This window comes from Galeopterus variegatus, unplaced genomic scaffold (assembly GCF_000696425.1).
Source record: "Galeopterus variegatus unplaced genomic scaffold, G_variegatus-3.0.2 Scaffold193, whole genome shotgun sequence".
NCBI classification, from domain to species: domain Eukaryota; kingdom Metazoa; phylum Chordata; class Mammalia; order Dermoptera; family Cynocephalidae; genus Galeopterus; species Galeopterus variegatus.
This window is the reverse complement of record NW_007726304.1, coordinates 370,030-396,609: the sequence shown is the minus strand read 5'-3', so window position 1 is coordinate 396,609 and position 26,580 is coordinate 370,030. Positions and strand designations below refer to the sequence as shown.

The 26,580-nt window shown below is 35.0% G+C and overlaps 1 protein-coding gene across 1 annotated transcript in view; it reads left to right on the top strand.

Annotated features, from left to right (window-relative positions):
- Positions 1-26,580, top strand: part of RSPO3 (R-spondin 3) — a 77,011-nt gene that overhangs the window by 23,150 nt on the left and 27,281 nt on the right. The window contains exons 2-4 of the mRNA XM_008565008.1: positions 4,064-4,255; positions 5,754-5,900; positions 9,949-10,146. Coding sequence (XP_008563230.1) covers positions 4,064-4,255; positions 5,754-5,900; positions 9,949-10,146 — 537 coding nt within the window. The remainder of the gene's footprint in view (positions 1-4,063; positions 4,256-5,753; positions 5,901-9,948; positions 10,147-26,580) is intronic.

Genomic DNA, 26,580 nt, shown 5'->3' with positions numbered 1-26,580 from the left:
TTTTCCCACTCATATATTCCCCTGTGACACATCTAAAGGTACTTCAAAAAGTTCATGGAAAGATTCATATTATCTTCTAATTCTATTTTTCCACAAACCTTTTGAATACCATTATATAAAGATATAGGTACCAGATATAAAACATCTACATTCTCACCTTTGACCTAAACTCAATATTTGTCTAGTATTTCATAGCATTTCTTTGAGTCCTAGCTTGGGATTTCAAAATAAGTAATTATGATAGCTTCTACTTACTGCAAAATAGAGCAGTTACCAGTTAATTTAGCTTTTTATGAGGGGTGCATGCTTTGAAAGTAAATGTGGTAAAGAAATACAAAGTATTATTAAAATCTGCTGATAATCCCTCTTTTTCTCTTTTTAAATGTCCCTTATGTTGGACTACGTTTTCTTTTCCTGTCTTTCTTCAGTACCTCCTCCTTTCAAGATGTCTTACCTAATTAAATAGCACCACCAGGGATTCACATGTACGCCTCCAATAGCCACCCCAAAGTAAGCTCGATCTATTAAGTATCACTTTCTGGATATTTCATAAAATCTGCAAAATTAGTGATTCTGAGCCATGTTTATATTTTTAGACTTCTTTATTCCACACACCTTGCCCCAACCCTCCAACTGCAGGTTTTTACTCCCCCAGTAGCTCCTCCACTCTCTCTTCACTGGCTGGAACTAGAAGCATACCTTCCCAAATCCTCTTTCTTGTTCAATCCATGTTCAGTCGGTCCCCATATTTGGTTGATTATACCTCCTGCATATCCTTGGAATATGCATCCCTTTCTCATCACCTTATACTGCCTCTGGTTTATTTTAAGTTATTATCAGCCTCTTACCTTGACCTCTACATTAGTCTTCTCCTTGTTTCCATTGCCTGTCACACTACCAGGGAAATTACCATTCTAATACAAATCTGATCATATCACTCACTCAGTTGAAACCCCCCATGTCTACAGAATGATTTCCTAAGTTTCCATAATCTATATCTACCCTAGGCTTCCAGTCTTCTTCATATTCCTTAAACTTCAGTTACCCACTAATTATGCACCATTTGCATTGAACTTATGCCAGTTTCCTTATTGATTTAGGTAACTGTAGTGCTCCCTCCTCTAGCCCATCTAGATAGATATTTATGTACTGATAAACTCCAACTCATTTTCTAAGATTAAATTCAAATGTTCAATATTCTATGAAACCTCCCCTACTTCTCCACCACCACCATCTCCATTGCTCATATAAAATAATAGTAGAAAAAAGTGATTCAAAAGTGCAAAATGAAGTTATTATTTGAACGGGGAAAAAAGAAAGAAGCACGACAAAGTAAAATTCTATTTTCTGTCTTAGAATCACAAGATTTTATGACTGAAAGGGTCGTTACAGTCAATCTAGACCAAAGTTTTCTGTGGTTTCCATATAAAAAGTAAAAGCTCTTGCCTTAAGATGAAGTTTGGGAATTTGTATCTAGTTGTGTAATACTGACTGTATAATTTGAATGATCCTTATACAGCATTCAAGAAAGCAGCACTACATTACTGAAGCATAAAAAAAAAAAATCTAGAATTGTGGAATCTGAGCTTCATAATCTCAATTTCTGTCCCTTCCCACAGCTAGCATTTAACTCTTTGTGAAAAAATAAAGTTTGCCATCATTTCATATTCAAAATTCATTGCCCATAGTAAAAATTTGTTAATTAAAAACAAATTATTTTGCAAGTTAGGACAAATAAGTATTTCTTGCTTTTTCAAAATCTATTTTTTCAAAAACCTTTTTCTAAAAAGGCAAAATATGCAAAAAGCAAGCAAAAATAATTATTGTAGCACAATGCTGACTTGCTACATTTCATCAGTAAAAGTTTTAGAGAAAGAAGGAATTGAGCAAGGTATTTTGGCACATCTCATAATTTCAGTGGAAACCGTTACCAATCACATGACCCGTACAGAGCTCTCTCCTGGAAAATTTCCAAACATCCAAAACCCAGTTTTTTAAATGAAATTTGTCTTAATGAATGTCAGTTTTTGGGGACCTGCATAGGTAAATTACGCTTATATTAATAACTGATCTATTTGAAGTTATATCATAATTGACAAAAGTTTCAAGGTGCATAAAATTACAATTATATGTTTTAGCACCACACTTCAGAGATCAGAATAGACTGGCATGGAGAAATCTGATCCCTCTTCAACCCACAGTCACTTAGCACCCTGAACTTGGAGTGGTTCTCATTCAAGTTGAGTTCCACTTTTCCATAAACAATTCTTATGAAAAGGTCTTACAGGTTGTTACCTATGCCTCTCACTTCTTGAAATAGATTGTGATAGATTCTGAACACATGGAACACTCTTGCCCCTTTTTTGTTTAACGTGTTTCTCCACTTAAAACACAGTATGTACACAGCTTTTGTAAGCCTCCAATGCTGATTTATTGGCATGAAAAATGACCTTGTTACTTGGAAAGCAGTTTTCGCTTACAAGTCCCCCAGGCCCTATGATGTCTAAACCTCCTGGGCCACTTTATATGACTGCCCCACCCCACAGAAGAGCACGTACAGGAAAAGCAGACTTCCCTTCCCCCACATATTTCCTCAGTTTATTTACAAAATGTCTTGGAATGAGAATGAGCTGCTTGTGGTTCCTGTGGCTGATTCAGGGATGGTTTCCTACCGGCAGAGGATGCTGGTCAACCGAATGACCTCTCTGTAGCTAACCCATGCACCCTTGTGGTATGGCTGTTTGGTCTTACGGGTACCCCTTCGAACTAAGCCTGGAGGGATTTCTTTTTGTGTTAAAGAACTTAGTAATAACCAAACATCACTGTGAAGACAGATTTTAATAATGACAAGGTCCTATCCCTTACACTATCAACAAAAGAAGTCAGAAATATCTGGGCTGCCGTTAGACTCCTGTGCATCAGCCGTTGTTTCTCAAAGGACAGTGATTTTTCCCTCTGGTATCCTGAAAGGATAATAAAGCTATTAGCAGTATATTTTAAAAGAGACTACATTAGAAGAGGAAATCATCCCCAACACCAGCTACTTGAGAGATGCCCCTTAGTCAGCAGTTCCTATCAGCTCATCCCTAGGTGATAATGACTAGTTAATAGTCATGAGAAGGTCTAATGTCATGATGATCTCAAGTAAACGTGAATATCTCAAATGTTTGTTTATATTTGGTCAGACTTGCTCATGATCACTCTTCCCTCACACATTGGTGACTCTTGGAAACATTGTACTATGTGTAGCAGTGATGCTTAAGGTGGACTGGTCTATCCTCCCCAAATACACATTTCACTTGAGTAAGAGGAAGATGAGGTGCAGAAACTATAAGACTTCTCTCCCAAAAAATAAAATATTGAACATAAATTGCCATAAAACACATATGATCCACATGGAAATACCGGTAAGATAAATATCACATTTTCAGCATTATATTAATTTGAACAGTAATTATTAAGTTCACATGAGAAGAAATATTCCAGGAAAGCATTGGGGTTACTGAGCAGCTAACAAAGTTTCAGAATCAATCTGCATTGTTCAAAGAGTAAAACTGTGCTCTCTAATAGGCAATGGTTGCTCTCTAATAGACAATTCTAAAACTTAGTGTACTTAAGCAAGTTAAGCCCCAGCGAATGTTGTTTTACTTGCTGAAGAAATTAGAGACATGTGCTTATCATACATTACATAAATGTAAAGCAAAACTAATGTGTATTAATTTTAATGTATAAATGAGCACAAAATTACCAGTCATTGAGGATATTATACACACACACTCATGTGTGCGTGTGTATATATATATGTTCTATAAATTGTTTGAGGCAATGTATTCTATTTTTCAAGTGCCCAAATTTTAAGAACTCTGAAATTAAAAACAATATATGTATTAAAGGGAAATACCAGATCATAGAAAAGGTAGGAAAACAATCCCACCTCATTCACTCATTACCACCAAATTGAAAGCTAACAAAAGAAAATGTGTATTCTGTCCAGAAAATGTCATTTAACTTCTATATCTATGGTTTAACCTTTGTTTTTCTCTTTCCAAATTTGTCTCCCCAGTGCATCCTAACGTCAGTCAAGGCTGCCAAGGAGGCTGTGCGACGTGTTCGGATTACAATGGATGTTTGTCCTGTAAGCCCAGACTATTTTTTGTTCTGGAAAGAATTGGCATGAAGCAGATTGGAGTGTGTCTCTCTTCATGTCCAAGTGGATATTATGGAACTCGATATCCAGATATAAATAAATGTACAAGTAAGTGCCTACACAAAATTATATTTTTACCTCATCCTTGGGGACTTTTTCAGATTGAAATGGCTCTAATATATTTGTGATATTCAATGTTTAGTGCGTAATAATGTTTACCTGATAATTAGGCAAAACCGTATTTGGACTTAGCCCTCAGGTTGGGAAAATTTTTACCACTATACTACAAAAAAAAAAATACTCAAGTTTGGGGGGTTTTTTTAATTGTAAAAGCAAAGGCTGAGAACATGATTTTTACTTATTAGACCTAGGGAAAGGACTGTGTGTATCAATTCCATCTGAGTTCCCGTTATCATCACAAAATCCAAGTATGTAATAACTTTAAGAATCATTTCAGCTATTTTGGCTTCAAGAAGGATTCCAGTCAGTACAGCAATTGAAACATTTATTTATCTGTTGAAGCACTCACATCTGGACCATGAAAGTCAGTTCTCCACACTGTAGACCGAGTGACCTTTCACAACCATAAATTAGTAAATATCACTCCTGTGTCCAGGCACCACACGTAGCTCTTATTTCTCCCAACTCTTCTCCCACAACTCCCTCTCAACCATTTTGCGCCAATCTCACTGGCCTTCTTAAAAGATCTTCCCACCTCAAGCCTTTGCAATTTCTATTCTACATTGGCTGTTCTGGTGGTTTGGAAAACTCTTTGCCCACACCTTTGCATGGCTGCCTCTCTCATTTCATTCTCAGAGAGGCATTTCAGACCATCTTATCCAAAATAATCAGCCTCTTTCCCTTTCTCATTTCTCATCACTTTCCTGCCTTTGCTCTCGTTTTTTTATTTTTTATTTTTTTCAGAGCATTTATCACTCTAGAATCAGACTATCTAGTTCCAAAGAATACACTTTGTGGTTCTGGGCTGGTTACAATAGAAATCATACAGTGACTACCTCATTAGATTATTGTAAAGTTTAAATATCTTAAAATTGTAAAATACTTGTAGCAATCCTAGCTTATACTAAACACCATATAAGGGTCAACTGTTGTTAGTGTTTATTGTGTCTCCCCTTCTAGAAAGTAAGCTTTGTGAAGTTTGGGTTTTATTTCTCTTGTGCACTGCTGTCAACAAATACCTAGAAAAATTCCTGGCACATATTGGACAATCAAATATTTGTCGAATAAATGGTTAGTCCTCATTAACAGCACAAAGGAAATATCCCAGTACATTTTATTAATGTTTTGATGAAACATTTTCACTATTGTTTAATATAAATAGATAATTATAAAGCTTCATGGCCATATATACATATTGCCAAAAAAATTTTCATGAGGCAATCAGCTTAGTGATTTTGAAATCAATAACTGATGTATATCAACTAAGTGACTGTGGAGAAATTCTTAAATCAGTTTGGCAAAATAATTTTGAACTCCAACTGTTTGACACAAAAGTCGCATGTGCCTGTGTTGAAAGCATTAACAAGCAGACCAACAATAGTTAAGAGAAGACAATAAAAACATCTCTTTTTCTTCCTTCTTTCAGAATGCAAAGCTGACTGCGATACCTGTTTCAACAAAAATTTCTGTACAAAGTGTAAAAGTGGATTTTACTTACACCTTGGAAAGTGCCTTGACAATTGCCCAGAAGGGTTGGAAGCCAACAACCATACCATGGAATGCATCAGTATTGGTGAGGAGGACCTGTAAGAGTTAGAATGGATGAGAAACACCTCAGATGATGTCAGTGTCCATGGAGGTTCTTCTCAAGTCCTATTGCACAATAACCAGAAGGACTATCTCTAAGAGGCTGTTCTGTTCTTCTTCACAATTATACTATCTTAAAGGTGTTCCCATAGCCTTACAAAGTGTGTATCACAGTACAATTTAACACACAGTGGGTGCTCTATTATTTTTCAGGGACTGTCAATAATCATTTCAACTATTATGATCTTTATAGATTTATTTATATCTTTATAGATTTATTTATAGATCTTTAAATAATCTATAAAGGAAATGTTATCTTTGTAGGTCTTAAACTAAATTTCTTAGGGCAAGAATTTCACAAAACATCTAAATCCAATTTCAACCAGTGACGAAAGTAATTTTCCAAGAAAGGGAAACATATTCTCTTGATACAGCTCACTTATGCTCAGTAAATGGATCAAAGACCTAGAGGACTGAAACTGACATAGTTAAAATCTCACTTTTTCCTCTCACACGACTTTGCTGAAATGTTCTGTCTGCACAGGTATTCAGACACAAGAGAGAGAGAATTTTGGATTTACTCAAACTGACAGAAAGAGACAGTCCCAGGGTCTGATTAATTGCAGGCTAAGTTTCCTGGAGTGGAGGTCCCTCAGACAAGTTGTTTGTCTAAATAAGGGATCACTGTCAGGCTATATTTTGCTTCTTTTAAATGCTGTGCAGCTACTACAGCTATGAGTGTGATGAACACTTGGGGAGCAGATGCTATAAACCAAATAGGAGAACAGCATACAGAATCGCAAAACCCCGTGGGCAAGAACGGCAAGAACCTTTGATGTTGCACTGATGTTGGCATATGCACACAAGTGCCCTCCTGATTCAGCACAAGATAGTTTCCAGGACTCCCCTGGAGTCCACACAGTACAGGTACATTTGAACCTAAAGTGCTGGAGTAATAACTCTAAATTGGTGGTTTAACCATTTCAGGTCTGCCAAGAAATTTTATTTCTAAACAAAGTTTTTGGTAGAATGGAATGAAGAGATGATATTTTAAAGATAATTTCAGAAGCATCTGGAAAACAACAATCCTGAAACAGTTCATGGCTCATTTGACTAAGTCTTTTCTTTACTAGTCAATAAAAACACAGAAAAACAACTCAGGAATGGGGTAAAAGGTACATGATAAAGCACATTAAGTTCATTTCTTTATAGGTCCTGAGGGCTGATGATTAAAGATAATAAGTTTCAAACAGTGGAAAAATAGAAAACACTTCTGTGGACTATTCATGACAGAAATTCAGGCAGAAAGTTTGTGGGATTTTTCAACCCAGGAAAAGGGACAGATACTAAGACTTTCTTAGTTGTTGGAGGTACAGCATTCAGCCCTTGAAATGCTACGTGTCTTTAACATATTAATGTTTTCCTATCAGGGAGAGCATTTAACATGGCACTGTTAATCCTCAGACTTGCTGGTGATAATTTATACTACCAGTAAGACTAAGACCATTTCTTAACACAATTAATTTTAAGAAGTTTATATATTTTGGAATAGGGCCTAGCCGTCTAAAGGCCATTTATCAAATCTGGCTCTTTTAACAGGTACAAATGACCTAAGGCATAGTAGTAGCACAAATCAGCAACTACTTTTGTTCAGGGCTGGCTTTTGTCGCTTGCTGCATAGGAATGTTTCCCATTATGTTGTGTCTGGCCTACAGGCACTACACCTGCCATGCCTGTTGGCTTGCCCCAGAATTTCAGAGAAAATGATTACTGCTTTATTATCACAAAGGAATATTAAAGCCTATTCCTTTAACAAATATGAAAACTAGGATCCACAGAGCTGAACTGATCACCCTAAGGAAACATTGTAAGTTATTGTCAGTACCTTGTTATGGTTAGTACTTTGACTTTAGCTGCCCACTGCTCACCCAGCAGTTTAAAGCATTCTTTGCTAAAATCTACACCATATTTCTTGTTTCCTACCTAGATTTTAAACTGAAAGGAAAGGTCATAAACAGAGGAATTCTTCCCTGATATAGAACTGGGGTAGAAGGCTTATGTCACAATACTTGCACTCCCAATGGTTTGCTGGTCAAATTAAACATAAACAACAACTGAACCCAGTTTTATAGAACATATTATTCCCACCTCGTGCTCCAGATATTTGCTTCCTTTCTGCACTGTCATTCTGTCATCCTCATTGTCTCCTCTTGGAGAGTTGGACTTGTTCAAGTAGTCACAGATGGAAGATGTCCTGTTTCAAACACCGTGTAGCAAGGAACATGCCATTGCTATGTTCTCTGTGCAACCATGCAGTTAAGTCAACAAGAATTAGAGCAAAAGAGTAATGGTGTGGTAAGGCCATTACTGGTAGAACATCTAGTTTAACTTTTTCTCCCAATTCAAGAATCTCTTTTTTAGCATCTCAGACTGGTCTTTAATCATAGCATGACCATTTCCAGTGATAGGGAGCTCATTACTTTTTTTGAGTCACTTGCTTAATTAGTGAATAGCTAAAGATTTCCAGTGCAAAGGTTATTCTTATACAGAAGAAGCAAGGAAGTTGGTAAAACTTAATCACCCTTTTGTGGTCTTTAATATTTTTTCCAAGGTATCCATTTTTCCTGAAAATATTATTTGGATGCTAATATTATAGGTTCATTCTACAGTATTTCTCTAGGAAAAATTCTCTTCCTATTTTTTTTTAAAGATTGGGTAGTCTTAGAGCTTTTTACTATCTAACCTCATTAGTTTTTAATGTTTTCTCTCCTCCAATGGAATTATCTAAGATGGTCATTAGAATTTCATTTTTAAACCATTCCTTTTCTGACTATAGACTAATAATTACCTACTGTAATTTTTTAAATCAGTTTTTCTGAAGTGTATGTATGCATTTGCCAAGACCACCTTTGCTATTATGAATGAACACCAAAGTTCTGGTCACTTCCACATCAGCTTTCTTGAAGTTGTTATGAGAGACAGCATTCTGCTCTAAAATAAAGATTCATTAAATCAGAAAATAGCAAGAGAGCTTACTGGGAACTTATTTTTGTGGGAAGAGTTTTATATCATCTGAAAGAGTTACTGTTGCAAGCTGTTTCTGTTGTTGTAAGTTAGGAATTCTTATTGACATAATATAAGAATAGTACCTTTCGGATGTTTCTTTTCCTTAGAAATGCAAAACTGTCATAAAACCTAGGAAAATCATTTTCTGAAAAGAAGAGGCTAACACATACAGGAAACAAATCTCCAAAAGAAGCTTCAGAAAAAATACATCAGTTCATCTCAGAAATCACTCAGTCAAGTTACTTCTAGACACAGGTTATCAGCTGAAATTGACCTTGAATTCACTTAAAATAGATGCTGCTTTGCCTGAACTATACCCAGTAATAAAGGAAAATATTTAAGTACCTAACAGCACAGGAAGAAGAAAAGGCTGTGAATTGTAGGCCAAAGACCTGGGTTCATTTTCTGCTCAACCATTCTTTAGCAAAGAGGTTCTCAAAGGGTGTTCCCAAGTACCTGCAAGTCAGTATCACCTGTATTGTTAGAAAAGCAAATTCACAGCCCCATTCAGGACAACTGAATCCAAAACTCTGTGGGTGGGATCCAGCCTACTGTGTTTTAGCCAGCCCTTTCAGGTGACTCAGATGCATGTTAAAGTATGAGATCATTCTCTACCACTTAGTAACAATGGTTCTATCAGGTTCTGGTCAGGCACAATCAATAATTGTAGCAGTGCTCTGGAAATTGTAAAGCATTGATCAATTTCAAGTAATTATATTAGTGCTTGGGTTAATCAAATTAGAGTAAAAAGTAAATGCAATGCAAGAATGAGTTTACTTGATCATATGAGTACCAAATAACTGAAAACATTCCATTCCTGCCTTTCCCATTTTCTTTGTTTTATATTTAAGTTACCCTGCCCAACTTTGAGCTGCAGGCTTTCTGGTGAAAGCAAATCTTTTTCCTTATTTAACAACAGTGAAAGTAGTTGTGAGCCAACCGAAGCTGTTTCTGCTGTTGTGTTTCAGTGCACTGCGAAGCCAGTGAATGGAGTCCTTGGAGTCCGTGCACGAAGAAAGGAAAAACATGTGGCTTCAAAAGAGGGACTGAAACACGGGTCCGAGAAATCATACAGCATCCGTCAGCAAAGGGTAACCTGTGTCCCCCGACAAATGAGACAAGAAAGTGTACAGTGCAAAGGAAGAAGTGTCAGAAGGGAGAAAGAGGTACAATCATACTAACTAAATGTGCTTGTTAGAATCCTCACAATGCAATGCGTATTTCACATTATTTCTAAGGGAACATTTGGCATTTTCTCTTATGTCTAGAACCTAAAATGTGAACCAAACAAAGAATACATTAGCTATAAATTACAGAATATAAATATGATGATTTTTAAAATTGGAGCCTGATATCAGAACTTTAAACCACTGTAGAAGTGTGCTAATTGAATTCTGATGAATGAGGCTGTATTATAAGCATTTGGGCCATAATCGTTCCTAGATTCCACCTTCCTAGTGATGAGAAAATGCTTGGGAAGGCTCATAAACAAAAGGTCTAATGTCATTTGGTACAAGACCATAGCAAAGAGACACCGCAATCAACTTACTCCTTTCCTCATTGCCTACAAATCAAAGTGGTATAGTTTGATTGTAAGGTTTTGTAGCTAAAAATACACATTTTTAATATATTTTAATACTGACTTTACATTTGAATTAAATGACCAAGCCATGTTTTATGAATATAGCACAACCATTCATGACATTCTATCCCAGATATTTTTCTTATTACACTAAATTTGTACAGCAGATTACAGAACCTATTAATACTAACTGTGTCAGGGCTTGTTCTGAAATTTTATGAATGGAAGGAGAAATTTAATATTTAAATATGATGCTGGAGGGTAAATAAACTTCCATGTAGAATGAACCACAGTTGACCTTTAAAATACCATTTTTTCGTCTTTCTCACTAGTCTTCAGCATTACAACCTACAAATTTGTTGTGTAGGTTTATATAACTATTGGTAGTTATCTGGTGAGCCTATAAATGATCCTCTCAATTACTTACAGCTTGAAAGGAGTCCAGCTGTCTCTGCAGTTGAAATTCCTTAGCTCACTTATTCATTCATTCAGTATACTTTTATTAAATTTTTACCTTATGGACATATACAGTGCTGAGACCCAAGGGATGAACAACTGAATAGAGCACTGTATCCTGAAGGTGCACTCACAATCCAGTGGAGGGTTGAGATGTTTAAACAGATAACCACAATAGCATATAGTAAGTAAAATTTTACATGTGTGAACTAAGTTCAGTGGGAACACAGAGGAGGACACTGTGCAACCGTGAACACTGCTCAAACAAAAAAAAGAAATTGGGTCATTTGTACTTTGCAAAATACCTTTCACTATACCAAAAGAATTGGTTGCCCTCAGAATGTGTAAACTCTGTTGTTGCCATTATAATCAAGTAGTTAATGTGATAAAATTCTTGAAGGCATGGGTTATTTTAAAGAGAAAAACTTTAGTAATTTTGTAAGCGGTTTTGATTAAAATTTAGTTTAGGGAATGAAAGTTGGCTAGTGAAAAAGGTCTTTCTGGCGTTTGTTACTAACTAATTTAAAATATCTTAGATTTTAAAAGTTGGATTTGGAAGTCACATATTTCATCACTCTATTTGTTGGTACACTCCCATAGTCGTATATTTACTTATGTTTACTAAATTTTCTTGAAAATTAATGACTTACAGGTGGTCTTTGCTCACATCATTATTGCCACAAATTCTACATTACTAGTTAGTATTCGGTGTACTTTGCTTTTAAAATAAAAGTGAAGAATAGCTTATCTGATAGAAAAATTGAATTATGATACTGATTATAATTTTTTTCTTTTATTTGAGCATGTGCTCTCCTAATATATTTTGCTAGCACTTGGCTTAAATATTAACATTGAAAGTGTCAGTTTTTAAAACTGGAAACTGATAAGATAAATAGTGTCACAAGAAGTTTAAAATAGTAACCTGTGACATAAGGTTTGGCTTAAAAAATTTCTTTCTGATCTTTTTTCCTTCCTTCTGAGGATACAATGATATTTTACATTTACAAAAAGAACTTGATACAACTAGAAAAATTTAGGTGTTTTTTTTTCATATTTGGTAATGCATAGACTAACAAGTAGGAAATGTGGACTACATTTATAATTAAAGTCCAGGTTTAGTTCTACTTTTATTTACTCTACATTCACCTTTCAATGTGTTTGTCAAAAAATTTTCTCAAGTAGCCTAAAAACTTAAGGTAGGAAGAAAACCACATCTCCCCTTCTTCTTTACTTCTCTAACCTAACAGTTTTCTTAATTTCACTTGATCTTAGCCAAAAGGCTGAGAAGTGATAGTTCCCGTAATTTATCATAAGGTTTACTTACCAAATATCCTATCTGAACACAAAAGAACCAAATATAAAAGTAATTATGACCTCTGGACATCCTAGTGTATCCACTATATCAAGAGTCACATTAAATATTATTACCAAATCCTCATTTAGGCTCTGAAATATATTTATATAATATAAATTATCTATACAATAAAATATCTCAAAAATTTAGTCATTCCCTTGAATTTATAGTCTAAATGGTAAGAACTACAGGTATACATAAAAGGAAACTTATTATTAGACCAAAATAACTAGACTTTAATTTATTTTTATATTGTTCTATATGAGTTGGTATTTCTTATTTTAAGTAAGGTAAGCATTAGAAACCTTTAAGCAACTTTAAAGAAAAACACAAAAAAGTGATTAAGACATGATTTCTCTTATCACTGGGATAGCTATTGAGTTGCTCCTAAATGCTTATAGATTCATAAAATAAAATCCTTTTAGGTTCGTGGCTTGAACATTTCTAGATGAATGAACTAAAAGGTGGGGGTTTTCTTACAAAATTTAGCCTGAAAATCTTGAATTTAAATTTACATCTATGATCCCTGCCTAAAAGGTTAACAATAGACAGAGGTAGATAACTCATATTTGGAAAAGGTATGGAGCATGTGTTCAGCATTTTTTCTGCTGTGTTGTAATTGCCAAAGGCAAAGTCTCCAGGGAAAAATGATAAGATCCAGAAATGACTTTCCAAAATGTACACAAAGAAGAAGTTGAATAGAAAAAAATAGTTTTTAGTAACAGAATGGTTCATTCTAGTCATGAGATTCCTTTTAATATATATGTGTTGGAAAAATATGTTGCAAAATCTTATACACACATATTGCTCTTTACTACTATTCTTCTCGTGCTTAGAAGAGTTGTAGTAAATGAATCTGAGGAAATAAATGTAATTGTTGTAGCCCCAAATCTAAATGTTTATCTGATGTACTATTTGCACCATTTAAGATTATTTCTCTTTACCTGACATGCCATTTTTTAATCAGCCTTAACATCTTCATCAAACTTGCTTTAATAAGAGGTTATTAGCATTACAATTGTTTCTAACTTGAACCTACCTCAATTGAATTATATATATGAAATGTCAAAAATATATAAGATTATTTTAAGAGATTAGACAGGCTGATATATTAACTAGTCCCACATATGCATCAAGCCAGCATACTGAAATAGAAGTAAACAAGGAGAAAATACACTTTAAATGGTTGTCACTTTATATTTTTTATTCATTTGATATACTGGGTATAAACATCTCAGACAAGAAGTGAAACAAGATAGGGAAATGTGTGTTTGCCTGCATTAGATGCGAAAGGATTTTTGTGTGTGTGTGGTGGCAGAAGGAGTGTCAAAAATGCATGTTTTCATTCATATGTACATTTTCTAATTAACTGAAGGTAATTTTTCTATAGGTAGTTTTTAAGGCACTTCACAAAGAATGCAAGAAATTTGGTTCTTTGGTTAATATCATGAAGAAAATTCTCATTAACTAGAGGTAGCATATGGACTTGCGATAAAAAGGACAGGGAAGAGCAGAGTCATGGAAGAAATGGGGTGGGGTCTCCTTTCTTGGTAAGAGAAGATGAGCTAGCATCGATTTCACCAGAGAAATAGAAAAAGATTCCATTAAAATAAAAAGAAATAAAATGTCCAGGAAAGAAAACAAATGTGAGAATTATTGTATTATTGCGTTATTTGAATATATTATGGGTTATTTTATGTGCCTTCTCAAAATTAAGTATAGTAGAAGTTTACTAGGCATTACATAAAGAAAAAGTCTTACACGTTATCTTGTAAGTTGTTTTCAGTCATATGCTCTAATACCAGTATTATAAATATGAATCATGTTTGTTATGAGTACTATATCTTAAATTACGGCAAGATCAGTTTCTAAAAATCTAACAAAAAATGACAATGAGTCTGCTTTGTTCCTAGGTTTGCTCTGCTATCATTTAGTTTGCTTCTTAAAATATTTATAAGTATTCCAGTGCTGTATAGTTGAGTTTTCTACAGGAAAGATTTATATTAAATATTTATTCAGATTCAAAACAAGATATTTAGCCAAGATTCCCAGAACAGTTCATCAAAATCCATATAGATGAATTCATTAGCTCAAAATTGGTGGATGCCAACTGGCTTTGCATATTTAGATAATGTGCTCTCCCCACTTCTTAAGCACTGGAGGGTGGGAGTTTTCTGCCCCTTCTCTATACCGATTAGTAGACTAACCCTTTGACATAGGTCAGAGAAAAATCAACAAAGTACAGAGCTGACTAGAGACTGTGGTCCTCAACCAAGGGCAGTTTGACTCCCCAGGGGACATTATTTATTATCTGCTAATAGTATCAAGGATGAGAAACCCTGGTGTTAACTCAAAAGTCTCTCTTCGATATACTTCTTGGGGCCTAATCATTCCCCACCCAAAAGGGTTGCTTGTTCAGAGTCTGGAAAGGAAGGACCAGTTGCCACCAGTGAAAACCTGCACATAGTAGGAAACCTTGGTAACAAAGACAAAACGGTGGAACAGAGGAGAAAATTTTGTTCCCTGATATAAAGGTAGCAGTTTTATTAAAAATTAATAGTCTTTTAATTTAAAAGATTCCATTTCCACACAAAAATATTCAACCATGTTTAAAACCTCCAAAAAATATAGTCTTTTGCAGTAAATAATAACCTTCGCTCTCACAGATATTTCTTAATGCAGATGTATGGATTTCCTCTCAAAGGCTAAGCCAAATTTTTCATTTAATGTCTTCAGTGGAGAGGCCTGCCAGTTGTTCAGTCACTATTTAGCTTTCTCTTCACCAAAATCAATTATGTAGCTACAGCCATCTCTTGTTTTGTAATACTCCCCTATCTATTAGGTTGGACCACATGCAACTGCTTTTTTGTAGGTCATAATTGATCAAATATTAGCAGTTTCATATGGTTCAACCTAATACTTTAAAATTTCATCTCCTGAATTTTTTCAAATATTAGAACCAGACCTGAGGAATGGTTGTTATGGATTGAAAGATTACAGTTTGTGTATGCTACAACCTACTTTAAATATTAGGTTTTTAATCACAGTACAGGTGTATTATTATCTTTAAAAGAATATAGGCACAACTAATCTCTAACGATCCCCATAAAAACATATTTCATCTTCATATCCTGTTCAGTCATGTTCACTTGTGACCTATTCCCTGTCTTTTGATTGTTTTTTCTCCTTAACAACACTGTATTACTCAATTCTTACTCCTTTCTGTTTCTCTCCTCCCAACTCTAATTTAATCATTGAAACATCAAATCAGCTTGCAAACTCAGTGGATATGTGTCAGAATTTATTATCAAATAGATGAAAATATTTTATAGCCTCAGGCCCTAACCTCTCAGTTTCATCTGACGTTGACATTACAATGGCAGGATCTTTGTGAGGATTCTCTGTTGCCAGGTTTGTGGGTTGAAGACTAAATTAAAAGGCTTCATATGTACAATTGAATCCCACCACAACCAGCACCTGGATAGATAAAAAACTGTAACAGTTATTCAGTTTCTCATCCCTATCACATCCCACTGTATGTTTTTAAACTTCTCAACATTAAAAAAAAGCTCTGCAGAAAATAAGAAGCCTTTTATTTCATGCCTCACAATCGTAGATATGATATCATCTTTTATAACAATCAGCAGTTATTACTTCATAATTAAGACCAAATTTGTATCATCCATTCTTGTAAGCTCCCTAAGATTTGGGGATGTTATTAATGGTGCTCAAAATTCATGGTGAACATTATTCATGGTGGGAAATACTTAAGTGCTATTGTTATCCACATAGTCCCTTCCTTTCTCTGCTGGTGGAAAAATTATTTGTAGCCTTCTCTGTTGCATTGGTGTGTACCTCAGTCTCCCTATTCTACAATAATCTTTATAATAAGTGATCCTTGCAAATGCCTGTATTCTCTGAGATTTCTTTTTTATAATGTTTGGAAATATCTAATGCTTTTTGACTTATTGGTGTGTGTAACAAAACACACACTGGTCAGGTTATTGAATAAAATAGTAGTTGTACTACACAAAGCATCATTCAGCCACTAAGCAAAAAATGATCTTGCCATCATTTAGATTCTGTGCATGATGGTCGTTTCGGTTAACTTTTGCTTCATAACAAGTAACTTCAAGCCACAGAGACCTAAAACAACAGCCATTTACTTAACAATCTATGGCTGGGCAAGCTAGGCTAAGATCCACTGGGCAATTTTGCTCTTGGCTGGGCTCCCTCATGCGGTTGGATGGCTGAAACCGAAACACCGTGCCATGTTTCTGTCATTATCAAGATGGTGGGAGGGTCTATAGGATTCCAAACAGCAGAGGGAAAGTGGTTCCTCTGGAAGCTAGGCATAAAACTGACACAATTTTACTTTCACCACATTGTGTTAGCCTTATGCTAGCCAGGAGGCCAGTCCTGATTCAGAACTGAAGAAATAAATTTTACCTCTTGGCTGGAGAAGCCCCAAAGTTATTTTGCAAGGTGATGTGCATGTATGAGAAGAGAGAATTGTAACCATTTTTGCAGTCTACCATAGAGATCTTTCTCTTGTTCGTAGTTAGATGAGTGTGGTTGTGCATTCTTTCAACAGTCTCTTACTGTCTCAGATACTGTTTCTTCCTTTGTAAAAACATAGACAAAGGTTGATACAGGAGATGTTCTGTAGGATATTATTTCTATTGTTCTTTCTAATTTGTAAAGGGCAGAATAGGAAGAAAAAATAAAAGCCAGGCCAAGATACCTTCATACACTCAACAAATATTCCTTGAAGCATCAGCTATATGCTAGGCACTCAGGTACTGAGAATATCACAGTGAACAAAAAAGACGAAAGTCCCTTTCGTCATGGATCTTATACTCTAAATGTTAGCATCATAGATTATGTCAGTCCATAAGGTAATGACCATCATCAGCTCATCTGAAGTTTGTAAGTGTGTTGATAGTTTTTATCTTCAAGATTTGTACTCACCAGTAGCTGTAGTCTTCATCATAATTTGCTAACACATTACAAAGACATTTGTTTATGGTGGCAAAAATAAAATATCTCTGCCTACCTTTTGTTTTGGTCTCAAGGCACATATATGTATTTTTTCTATGACTACCATGTTCACGGGTTAATATGTGTCTATAAGAGAGCTAAGTAGGGTTAAAGGTACAGCTTGTGGCTGCAGAAAAGAACTGAGTTAATGGGCCCTTTGGAGAAATGACACCAAGACCTTGGCTTCATTTGCAGAACTGCTCTAGCCAGCTGAGATCCCTGCCAATTAGGAGGGTTCCCTAGAGAGAGACTGGAAGAGCATCAGCATAAATTTAAATTCTGGACCCCCAAATATAGTTTACAGAAGGGCCTTCTTGTCCTTCACTAATTACAAAGTAAACATTTCTTCAACAAAACAACACTCCCTCCTTTCATGCTCCTGTCCTCCTTCCCACCTCCCTCATGTAATCACTTCTTGAAACTGCTGGTATTGCTGAAACTTCTTTGGCACAGGAGACACCCCACATTTGACAGCACCAAAGGATTATTTTTCCCATAGATCATTATCTTGTTCTCTTTTTAATCTACTCCAGCAACTTCTTCATAGAAGCCTTTCAGACTAACTTTGTAGATGTTATATTCTGACAGAAAGGTCTGAATACCTTGGCTTAAGCCTCCCAAGAAGTGTAGCCAACCAAATACAACCAGGTTACAATTAAATTCTGTGGCATCGTTAAAACATTCTCACACTTGTTTACATTAAAACCATATCTCTTTGGCACCACGGGTGGAAACACATCATTCAAATGGTTTAATCCTTGTACACTGCTGTCAAACCAGACTCTAGATAAAACAAAATATATTTTTTACTGCTGGACAAACCCAAGCATTAAGTTTCTAGCAGTGTTTTGCATCAGTAGGCTATTATTAGTAGTATGACAAAATGCATGTAAATGGAAAATTCTTTAAAACCTCTTAATCCACTACATTTTTACTCTCTTCCACGTGTACTTCTCTTTCTATTTAATTTTTAATTCAGTCCCTTTTACCTTTTGTTTAAAACATCCATTTCTTTATAATATTCCTTTCTGTTTTTCAGTTTATCTAAAAATATTATTTACATGATATATATAATTATTTCTTTATAGAATAATGATATATCAGTATTTATTCCTCATTGATATTACTTTTTCATCAAGTTCACTCTTATCCCCTCTGTATTCATTAAAACATTTTAGTTGAAAAAGACAGATTTCAAATTATCTTAAGCAAATAGAAAACTATTGGCTTTAGGCACAGATTGCTCTATGTGCTGAAACGACATCATTGGGTCCACCTTCTCCTCTCTCTCTTTCTCACCATTTCAACTCATTCTTCCTCCATTTCTCTCTGTTTTTTGGCCTTGTTCTCCCCTGCTGCAGAGAACCCTTCTCCACGTAGGAGGAAATTTGGTTCTGGACAGCCCCAAGTCTATATCCACATTGCTCTAAATTTAAAAGGATCGTGCACTCTCTCTCCATTACAGTGTCCATTCATCCAATCTTATGAAAGGACTCAAACTGACCCTGCTTGGGCCACATTTCCACCCCTTGAACCAATCACAGTGGCAGGGGTACTGTGATTGGTCTAAGTCACATACCTAAAACTGAAACCAGGGACAAGTAGGCCACTTAGAAATTAGGGTGCTAGGGTGACAAAAACAGCAGGTGTAAAGAACCCCTTCCACAAAAAAAACCAAAACAAAACCAAAAATAGCTTAAAATTTACTAAATCTAGAAACATATGCTGTTCTCCAAGACAATTCTTGTCTGGTATTATTTATTAATATATATATATATATATTTAGGTGAGGAGTAACCAACGTTTTTCTATCTAATTAAGACTAGATACACATGTCCAGCATACTGCTAATAACATTTTAATTTAAATATTTTTTTCTAGTTTTTCCGGATTTGCTAGAAACATTTTTATGGGAGTAAATGGGCTTTAAAGATTTCACTGCTCATATAAATGGCCTCTGGGATTGATTTGTGCAGGCTTAAGTAAAGACATGTCCATTTCCATTTCTGGCTGCTGAGTGTTCTGTGTGAAATGTACCAGTGTGGGTAATGACCTTTTGCTTGATTATGCACCAGGCCACTGAAACTTTAAAATTAACTCAAACCTAATTACTGAACTCTTGTGTTTATATTGTATATACACTGCCAGGTCATAGCTCTAGCCTGTGTGAGCCCAAGCTACCATAAATGAGAAATATGCCTTGTAAAGCATTGTTTTGTTTATTTGTTGTTTCTGCTTGAAGAGACTGCTTTTCCTATTTTTGCAAAGAATTAGACTTAGGGAAGTTTCAAACAGAGTCCAATTCCATTTTATATCTCAATGCAAAACATGTACAAAGGTACTTCAAAAAGTTTCTGGAAAAACAGAATTAAAAGATAATGTGAATCTTTTCATGAACATTTTAAACTATCATCATACATTTTTAAAGAGACTTCCTTTTACTTTTGTGAAATCTAATATCTGGCAGCACCATGCCTCTTATTCTTCACTTTTTGAATAATATCACATTTTAGGCAAGGAAATAACATACTAAACTCACACTTGGGATATATGAATAATAGTAAATTCCAAAAGTAAAACAGATATAGAAAATGTGTACATACATAGTATCAGCAGTTAATATCTAATTAATTATAACTCATCAACAAAAATCACTGTCCTAATTAACAGAAATAATAACCTAAGTTTTCATATTTGAATTAGTAGAATGCTAATTAGATAGCTAATTATTTTCTAGGGAATACATAAATATGTTAGTGAAATATACTTCAAAATAATAAGTACATATTGTAAACATCTAATACGCTATTTCTCTGTTCTCTAACCAACACCAAAATCATGAAGGGATTTTGTTTTATTTTAAATTTGATTTATTTCAAAAGCTAAGACACAGCTTACTAAACTATTTAATGGGCAAACATGTAAAGAATACACATCTGTCCATTTGACAAGTTTTGTTTTACAATGTGTAAGAGAAGGGAGATTTTATATTTAATGAGTTTTAGTGATTTTGCCCAAGTGACCTTATCATGAGGCTGGTAATGACAGAAGAGGAACAAGAATCCTAGTGCACTACAGTTTCTACTATGTCATGCTGCCTTATGGACACAGTATTTTGTGTAGTATTGTTATAGAGTTTTCCATGAGCTATGTTTATGTTGCTAATTCAATTTATGAAGGTATACAGATATTTAATAATGTATCACCACACTAACTTCTCCTATTTGAATCACATCTCATAAGCCCTGTTTTTACGTTGCAAAAAGAGCCACCTATTTGAGTACCTTCCCGACGTTACAATGGAAAACAGACAGAATCCCTTCAGTAAAATGGGTCTTCTAGCAGTTTGTTCTCACCGCCTGAGATGGCCTGGGGCCAGGTACTCTGGAAAGTAGACTTGAGTATTAGGCTAAGAGAGTCCTCGTTGAAAAGGTGGTCTGAGAAAAGGCATCAAAAAAACTAGGGGGAAAAAAGGTAATGAAAAGGCAAGTAGGAGGTATCTTATAGGAGTAAGGAAGCTTTTTAGTGGGCATTTTACTGGGACTTGCTTTGCTCCTGGTAATAGATTGCTTAGCTATCTACAGACGCTTACAAGATGAGAAGAATGGATTATAAAAGTGAATTTAAAATGGGTTTTAGGAACAGAACCTGCTGCTCTATTGAAATCATATGCAGAGCCCAATATATAAAATAGATTTAAAATATATACAGAAATACCTTGTTATTGGAGAGGACATGGAGAAATTGGAACTCTTGTGCGCTGTTGGTAGAAACGTAGTATGATACGACCAAGTGGGAAAAGAGCATGGTGGTTCCACCAAAAATTAAAAATAGAATTACCATATGATCCAACAATTCTATTTCTGAGGATATACCCAAAAGAATTCAAAGTAGAGTAACAAAGAGATATTTGTACTCCCATGTTCATAGCAGCATTATTCATGATAGCAAAAAGTTCAAAGCAGCTTAAGAGTCCATTGATGGAGGATTGGATAAACAAAATGTGTTATATAGATAAAATGGAATATTATTTTCCTTAGAAAGAAAGAAAATTCATACATGTGCTACAACATGGATAAACCTTGAAGACATTATGCTAACCCAGTCACAAAAAGACAAATACTGTATGATTCCATTTATATGAGATACGTAAAGTGGTAAATTCATAGAGAAAATAGAATGGTGGTTGCCAGGGTCTGGGAAAGGGGAAATGAGGATTTATTGCTTAATTGACACAGACTTTCAATTTTGTAAGATAAAGAGTTTAGAAGATGGATGGTGGTGATGGTTACATAACAATGTGAATGTAATTAATGCCACTGAACTGTATACTTTAAAATGGTTAAGATGGTTATGTGTATTTTACCCCAATTAAAAAAAATAAAATAAGTGCTCGCATTGAAGTAAGGTATAACCAATCAATAGCCCTGTGCCAGAGTACTGTGTTTGAAAACCACGGAACAAGATGGTTTCTAAAACCTCTTTTATGTTTTTCAGTTATACTCGTGACAAAACCTGAATTTGATATTCCTATAAATCCTCTGTTATGGAAAAGCACCATATTTTTTCTTAGGAAAATTGTTCAAATCTCAGGAGGAAAAAATAAGTCAGTGTGCTGCTCAAGGCACTGTGAGAGGTTATATCAGATGTCTTAGAGTGCATTATGCTGTAGCTGTCGGATATTGTACAGTGGCAAGTAAAGGGCAGCTGTAAAAAATAGTGCGCTCAGGATATCTGAACTATAAAAATGATCCCTGAAATTACAGTCTTTCTTAGGCTATACTAACATGCTGGGCTCTGTATTGGCTTTTGGTTTTCTTCTCAAGTTTGTGTTCACTTATAATAATGTATACAAATGGCTCATTCACATTTGTCATCTGAAGCAGTAAAATTATAGAAAGCAGGGCCGGCCCGGTGGCGCACTGCTACAGTGCGCCACTTGGGAGCGCAGTGGCACTCCCGCTGAGGGTTCGGATCCCACATACAGACCGAACGCTCACTGGCTGAGCGAGGTGCGGGAGCAACACCGAGGGTTGCGATCCCGTGCCGGTCCCAGTCCGGTACGGGCGCGACACTGAGGGTTGCGATCCGTTGCCGGTCACGAAAAAAGACAAAAAGGAAAAAAAAAAAATTATAGAAAGCAGAGATGAAATTTTATAACATTCCTAACACATATACTGTCACAATGCTTAACATATAGCGCCATATCATTTTGAACATCTATATCTGTCATTTGTCCCATGCCATCCCCTGGTATAATGCTTTTTTCAGGATTTCTGTCATTTAAACCTCCTTTTTGGATTGCTAAATACATAATCTAAAACATCAGGTAGGTTGCAAACCGGCCTGAAATTGACTAGGGGCTTAGGAGCTTAGGAGGCTACTCTGAACACTTTTTATATAAACTCTAAGGAGGTCAAATTTAGAAAAATCTCAGCTGCTGGACTTGGATCCATGAGCCGCTGTTAGTTTATAATTAATATTAATAAATGACAGATGTTTCTTACTTAATTAAAATGTGTGCAATAATTAAATGTGTGCAATTCTAAATTAAAAGAAAATAAGTTAATGACCCGAAGGACTTGAATATATGCACTGGAATGATGTAAAGAACAAAACTACCAAGATGTGATCCAGAATCCTCTAACTACAAGCACCTAAGATTCCATAGGAAACATAGAAGTATTTTTAATTCACCATATTAAACATTGGATTGCCATAAAATTTTATTACTTTAAACTAAAATGCCCCTTTTATAAGCCTACATTTCTCTGGAAAAGAGACTTGTGAATCAATCTATATTTTTTTCACTAACATGTACACTTAAATATTGATCTCACAGTCTGAAACCAAAATGTTTAACGTATACAGCTTTTACAATCAGAAATTTTTAGAAATAATATCCAAATGTTGAGTTGCTTTAAATTCTAATGTTCCATAGAGTCCCAATAAATAATACAACAACTGGCAGGGATTTATTTACCTCTGAACACTAAGGAGTTAGGACACAATAGTTCAGTTACTTGGTTTTATAATTCTGGAAACCTGATAAGATGAATAAAATAGAAATGAGACTTTCAGTTATTGTAGGGGAAAATGATTTTCCATGGAAATTACACATGGACTCAAAATCATGTTAAAAAAAGCCAATTTACTTGGGTTGTCTGTCCCTAATCAGCAATATCCATTAACCCATAACTATATCCATTAACATAGATTCTTTCCAATTGGGCTGTCATTTAATAATATTATTTGTTTAAATCTTGGCAGCTTTACATAATTATCTCATTTTGTCCTTTAAATATTCCAGACATATGCAAAATTATCAACTCCATTTTAAAGATGAAAAAATTGAAGCTTTGGGTTGAGTAGCTGACTTAAAATCACACAAAATAAGTGGCAGACACAGGACTTAAACCCAGCTCTGACTCCAAATCTAGCAAAATTTCACATAACTGAGGCTGAAATGAGTATATACCTACCTTAAGAGTGCCCACTAATAATTAAGTGAGTCAGGACTAGAACCTGGATCTTCTGTTAATCTAATCTTCCTCCCATTTAGTCTTCTTCAACATTTTTGCCACATGTTCAAGATGACTATTTAGTTCAATTTGTCTGTTCTTTTATTAATCATACTTACCACACAGGGTTAGCATTAATTATTATTTCTGATTATTATCATTGTTGTTGCTGATAAAATTTTAAATGTTCTATTTCTATCACCAAATCTGCTTAGTCTTTCCATTTTACAACCATTCTGTTGTTCAAAGAACAAATTGAATTTAATAAGCAAATTGGCCAATGATTCCCCTTTTGCTTCAAATCAAACTGATGTTCTAAAGCCAAATAGTTTCCACAAATTGCCAGCATATTCAAATGCTGTAAATGGTTATGTTAGCAGTACTATGTTGTCTAAACAAAGACACTGTCAGTCAAGAGTCAGTGACCTTCAGGCTTTAAGTGCTTTGTGCAATTTTCACAGGGTTTGTGTTTAAATACAAATCCTAATAAAGATCCTCATTTGTCTTTTTAAAAGGTTATGAAAATTAATACCTCATCCAACTACTATAAAATAACATTGAAGACATAAAGTAAAATTTAGTAAAAAAAAATGTTTCAAAGGCTTGAATTTTCTACTCAATTTATGAAGCGTATATGATCTCCTAAAATGTGTGTGAATCAGTGGACATGCCAGACATGGAGCAAAGTTCCCACCCCAGGAGGCTTCCCAGCCTGAAGCAAGCTGTAAGTGGGTAGAGTTCCAAGAGAGAACACAATGTGCATGTGCGAATAAAACAGATGCAGCATGATTTTTGGTTTGTTCTTTGGAAACACACGACTGTATGGAAAAATCACATGCTGCTCTCAATTGCTGCAGACATCTGCTGAAGGCACGTGAGAATGAGACTAGGGAAATGGTGCAAAATTTGTCCTAGAATATAGTAGTTTAACTTTTGAAACAAGGGAAGCTGGCTGTTAACAGAATAAGATTTTCATTTTAACATGATAATTATACAGCATGCTCATTCATGTAGGCAAACAGAGGGCATTAAGCTATTTATTTGCAAAAAGATGGCAGCATTTATTTCCTCTAGTAGTATTATTTTATATCTATTTACAGCCTTTAGGTTTGGGTTGTCAAAGACCAGTCCATTTTTAATGGCATGTGTGTTTGTGATACCTTGCTCTTAGCAAAGACTTAAAAATTTAAAGAGGCTTTTAAATACTTTTTAGACATGAAATTGAGCTCACAAAATAAGCTTAATGGCAAATTAGTTAGAAACACATGGATATGTTTCCTTTAAATTATATACAGATTTTCAGAATTAAGATGTGGTAAAACCTACCAGTGGTCTATTTAGCCTTCTAAAGCGCTTGAAACATAATTAGAGATTTGCAAATTCAAGGTTGGCTTAATGGAAATAAGAACAAATTTGCAGTTACCATTTTGGCATTGCCTGAGTATTTCTACCAACACTTCATTTAGTATAGTTTTGAAATGGTGGATATGCCCCATCAGAGGTGGCCAAGAGGTGTGAAGCGGGCAAAAGAAACATGGGATGTTAAGAAATCAGGATAATAAACACATTAAGAAACTGCTCTACACCAGATTTTATATTGTTGCTGTTGTCCCATGGGTTGATGAGGACTGTAGCTTTTCTGGCTGACCTCACTGCCACCATATTCTCCAGAGCTATTAGAATGGAACTAGTCTTACTCCATTTTCTTCGAAGTTTAATTATGTGTGTGTTACACAGGTCCTTAAATAATAAGGCAATTAAAAGTAATATGTATGGAGTCATATAACTGGAAACATAATCACCAACACATTTTTTTTAACAAAGACTATCTTATAGTTTGTTTGTATTTATTCTGAGTGATACAATAGATTTTAATTTGAAGTACTCAGTACAATTTTCCTAAACCAGTCTGAAAGCACGTCTGACGGAAATAATTTTTAGGTTTATGGAAAAGCTCTCTACCCTTGGGCAGCTTTATCTTAAATCTTTAAACTAGCTATGGAATCATATAAGTAAGGAACTCTTAGACTCTTCATTAATATCCCTGACTTTAAGCAGAGATGCATGAAAATTTATTTGATTTTAAGACTTCTTAGGGAACAGATTTTTTGGCACATATCAGTGCAAAGAGAAATGATTTTTCCCAGTTTATCAAAAGCATTTGATGCTCATTCTCTTTACATTCCATAATTTATTTGTCCCCTAACAAACACATTTTCCAACAGTAAGAGTTATTTATTGATTCCTATGGATTTTTTTCCATATATTTGCCCCTTTTGTCTGTCTTATCTTCAGTTTGCTGATTTGTTTTGTTTTGTTCATTTGTCAAACTTAGAAAATTCAGTTCCTTTATTGAAGACGAAGTCCCAAAGCACATTATTTAGTTTTGTTTGGAGAAGGAGAGTATCCGTCTTGCTGCATATTGAAAATTCAGAAAATCCAAAGAAGATCTTTGTTAGTATAAATTACAGAATATGTTTGACAGAAATGCAGTTGTGTTACCTTCTTCAATTGCACATGGTTAGTCTATTGCTGACAGGTTGAAATTGGGCAGGTGACTGCATCAATTCTCAAATACTACTACCTGCTAACATTGATTCTTTTCTTTTTCTTTTTTTTTTTTTTTTTGTCTTTTTTCCGTGTCTGG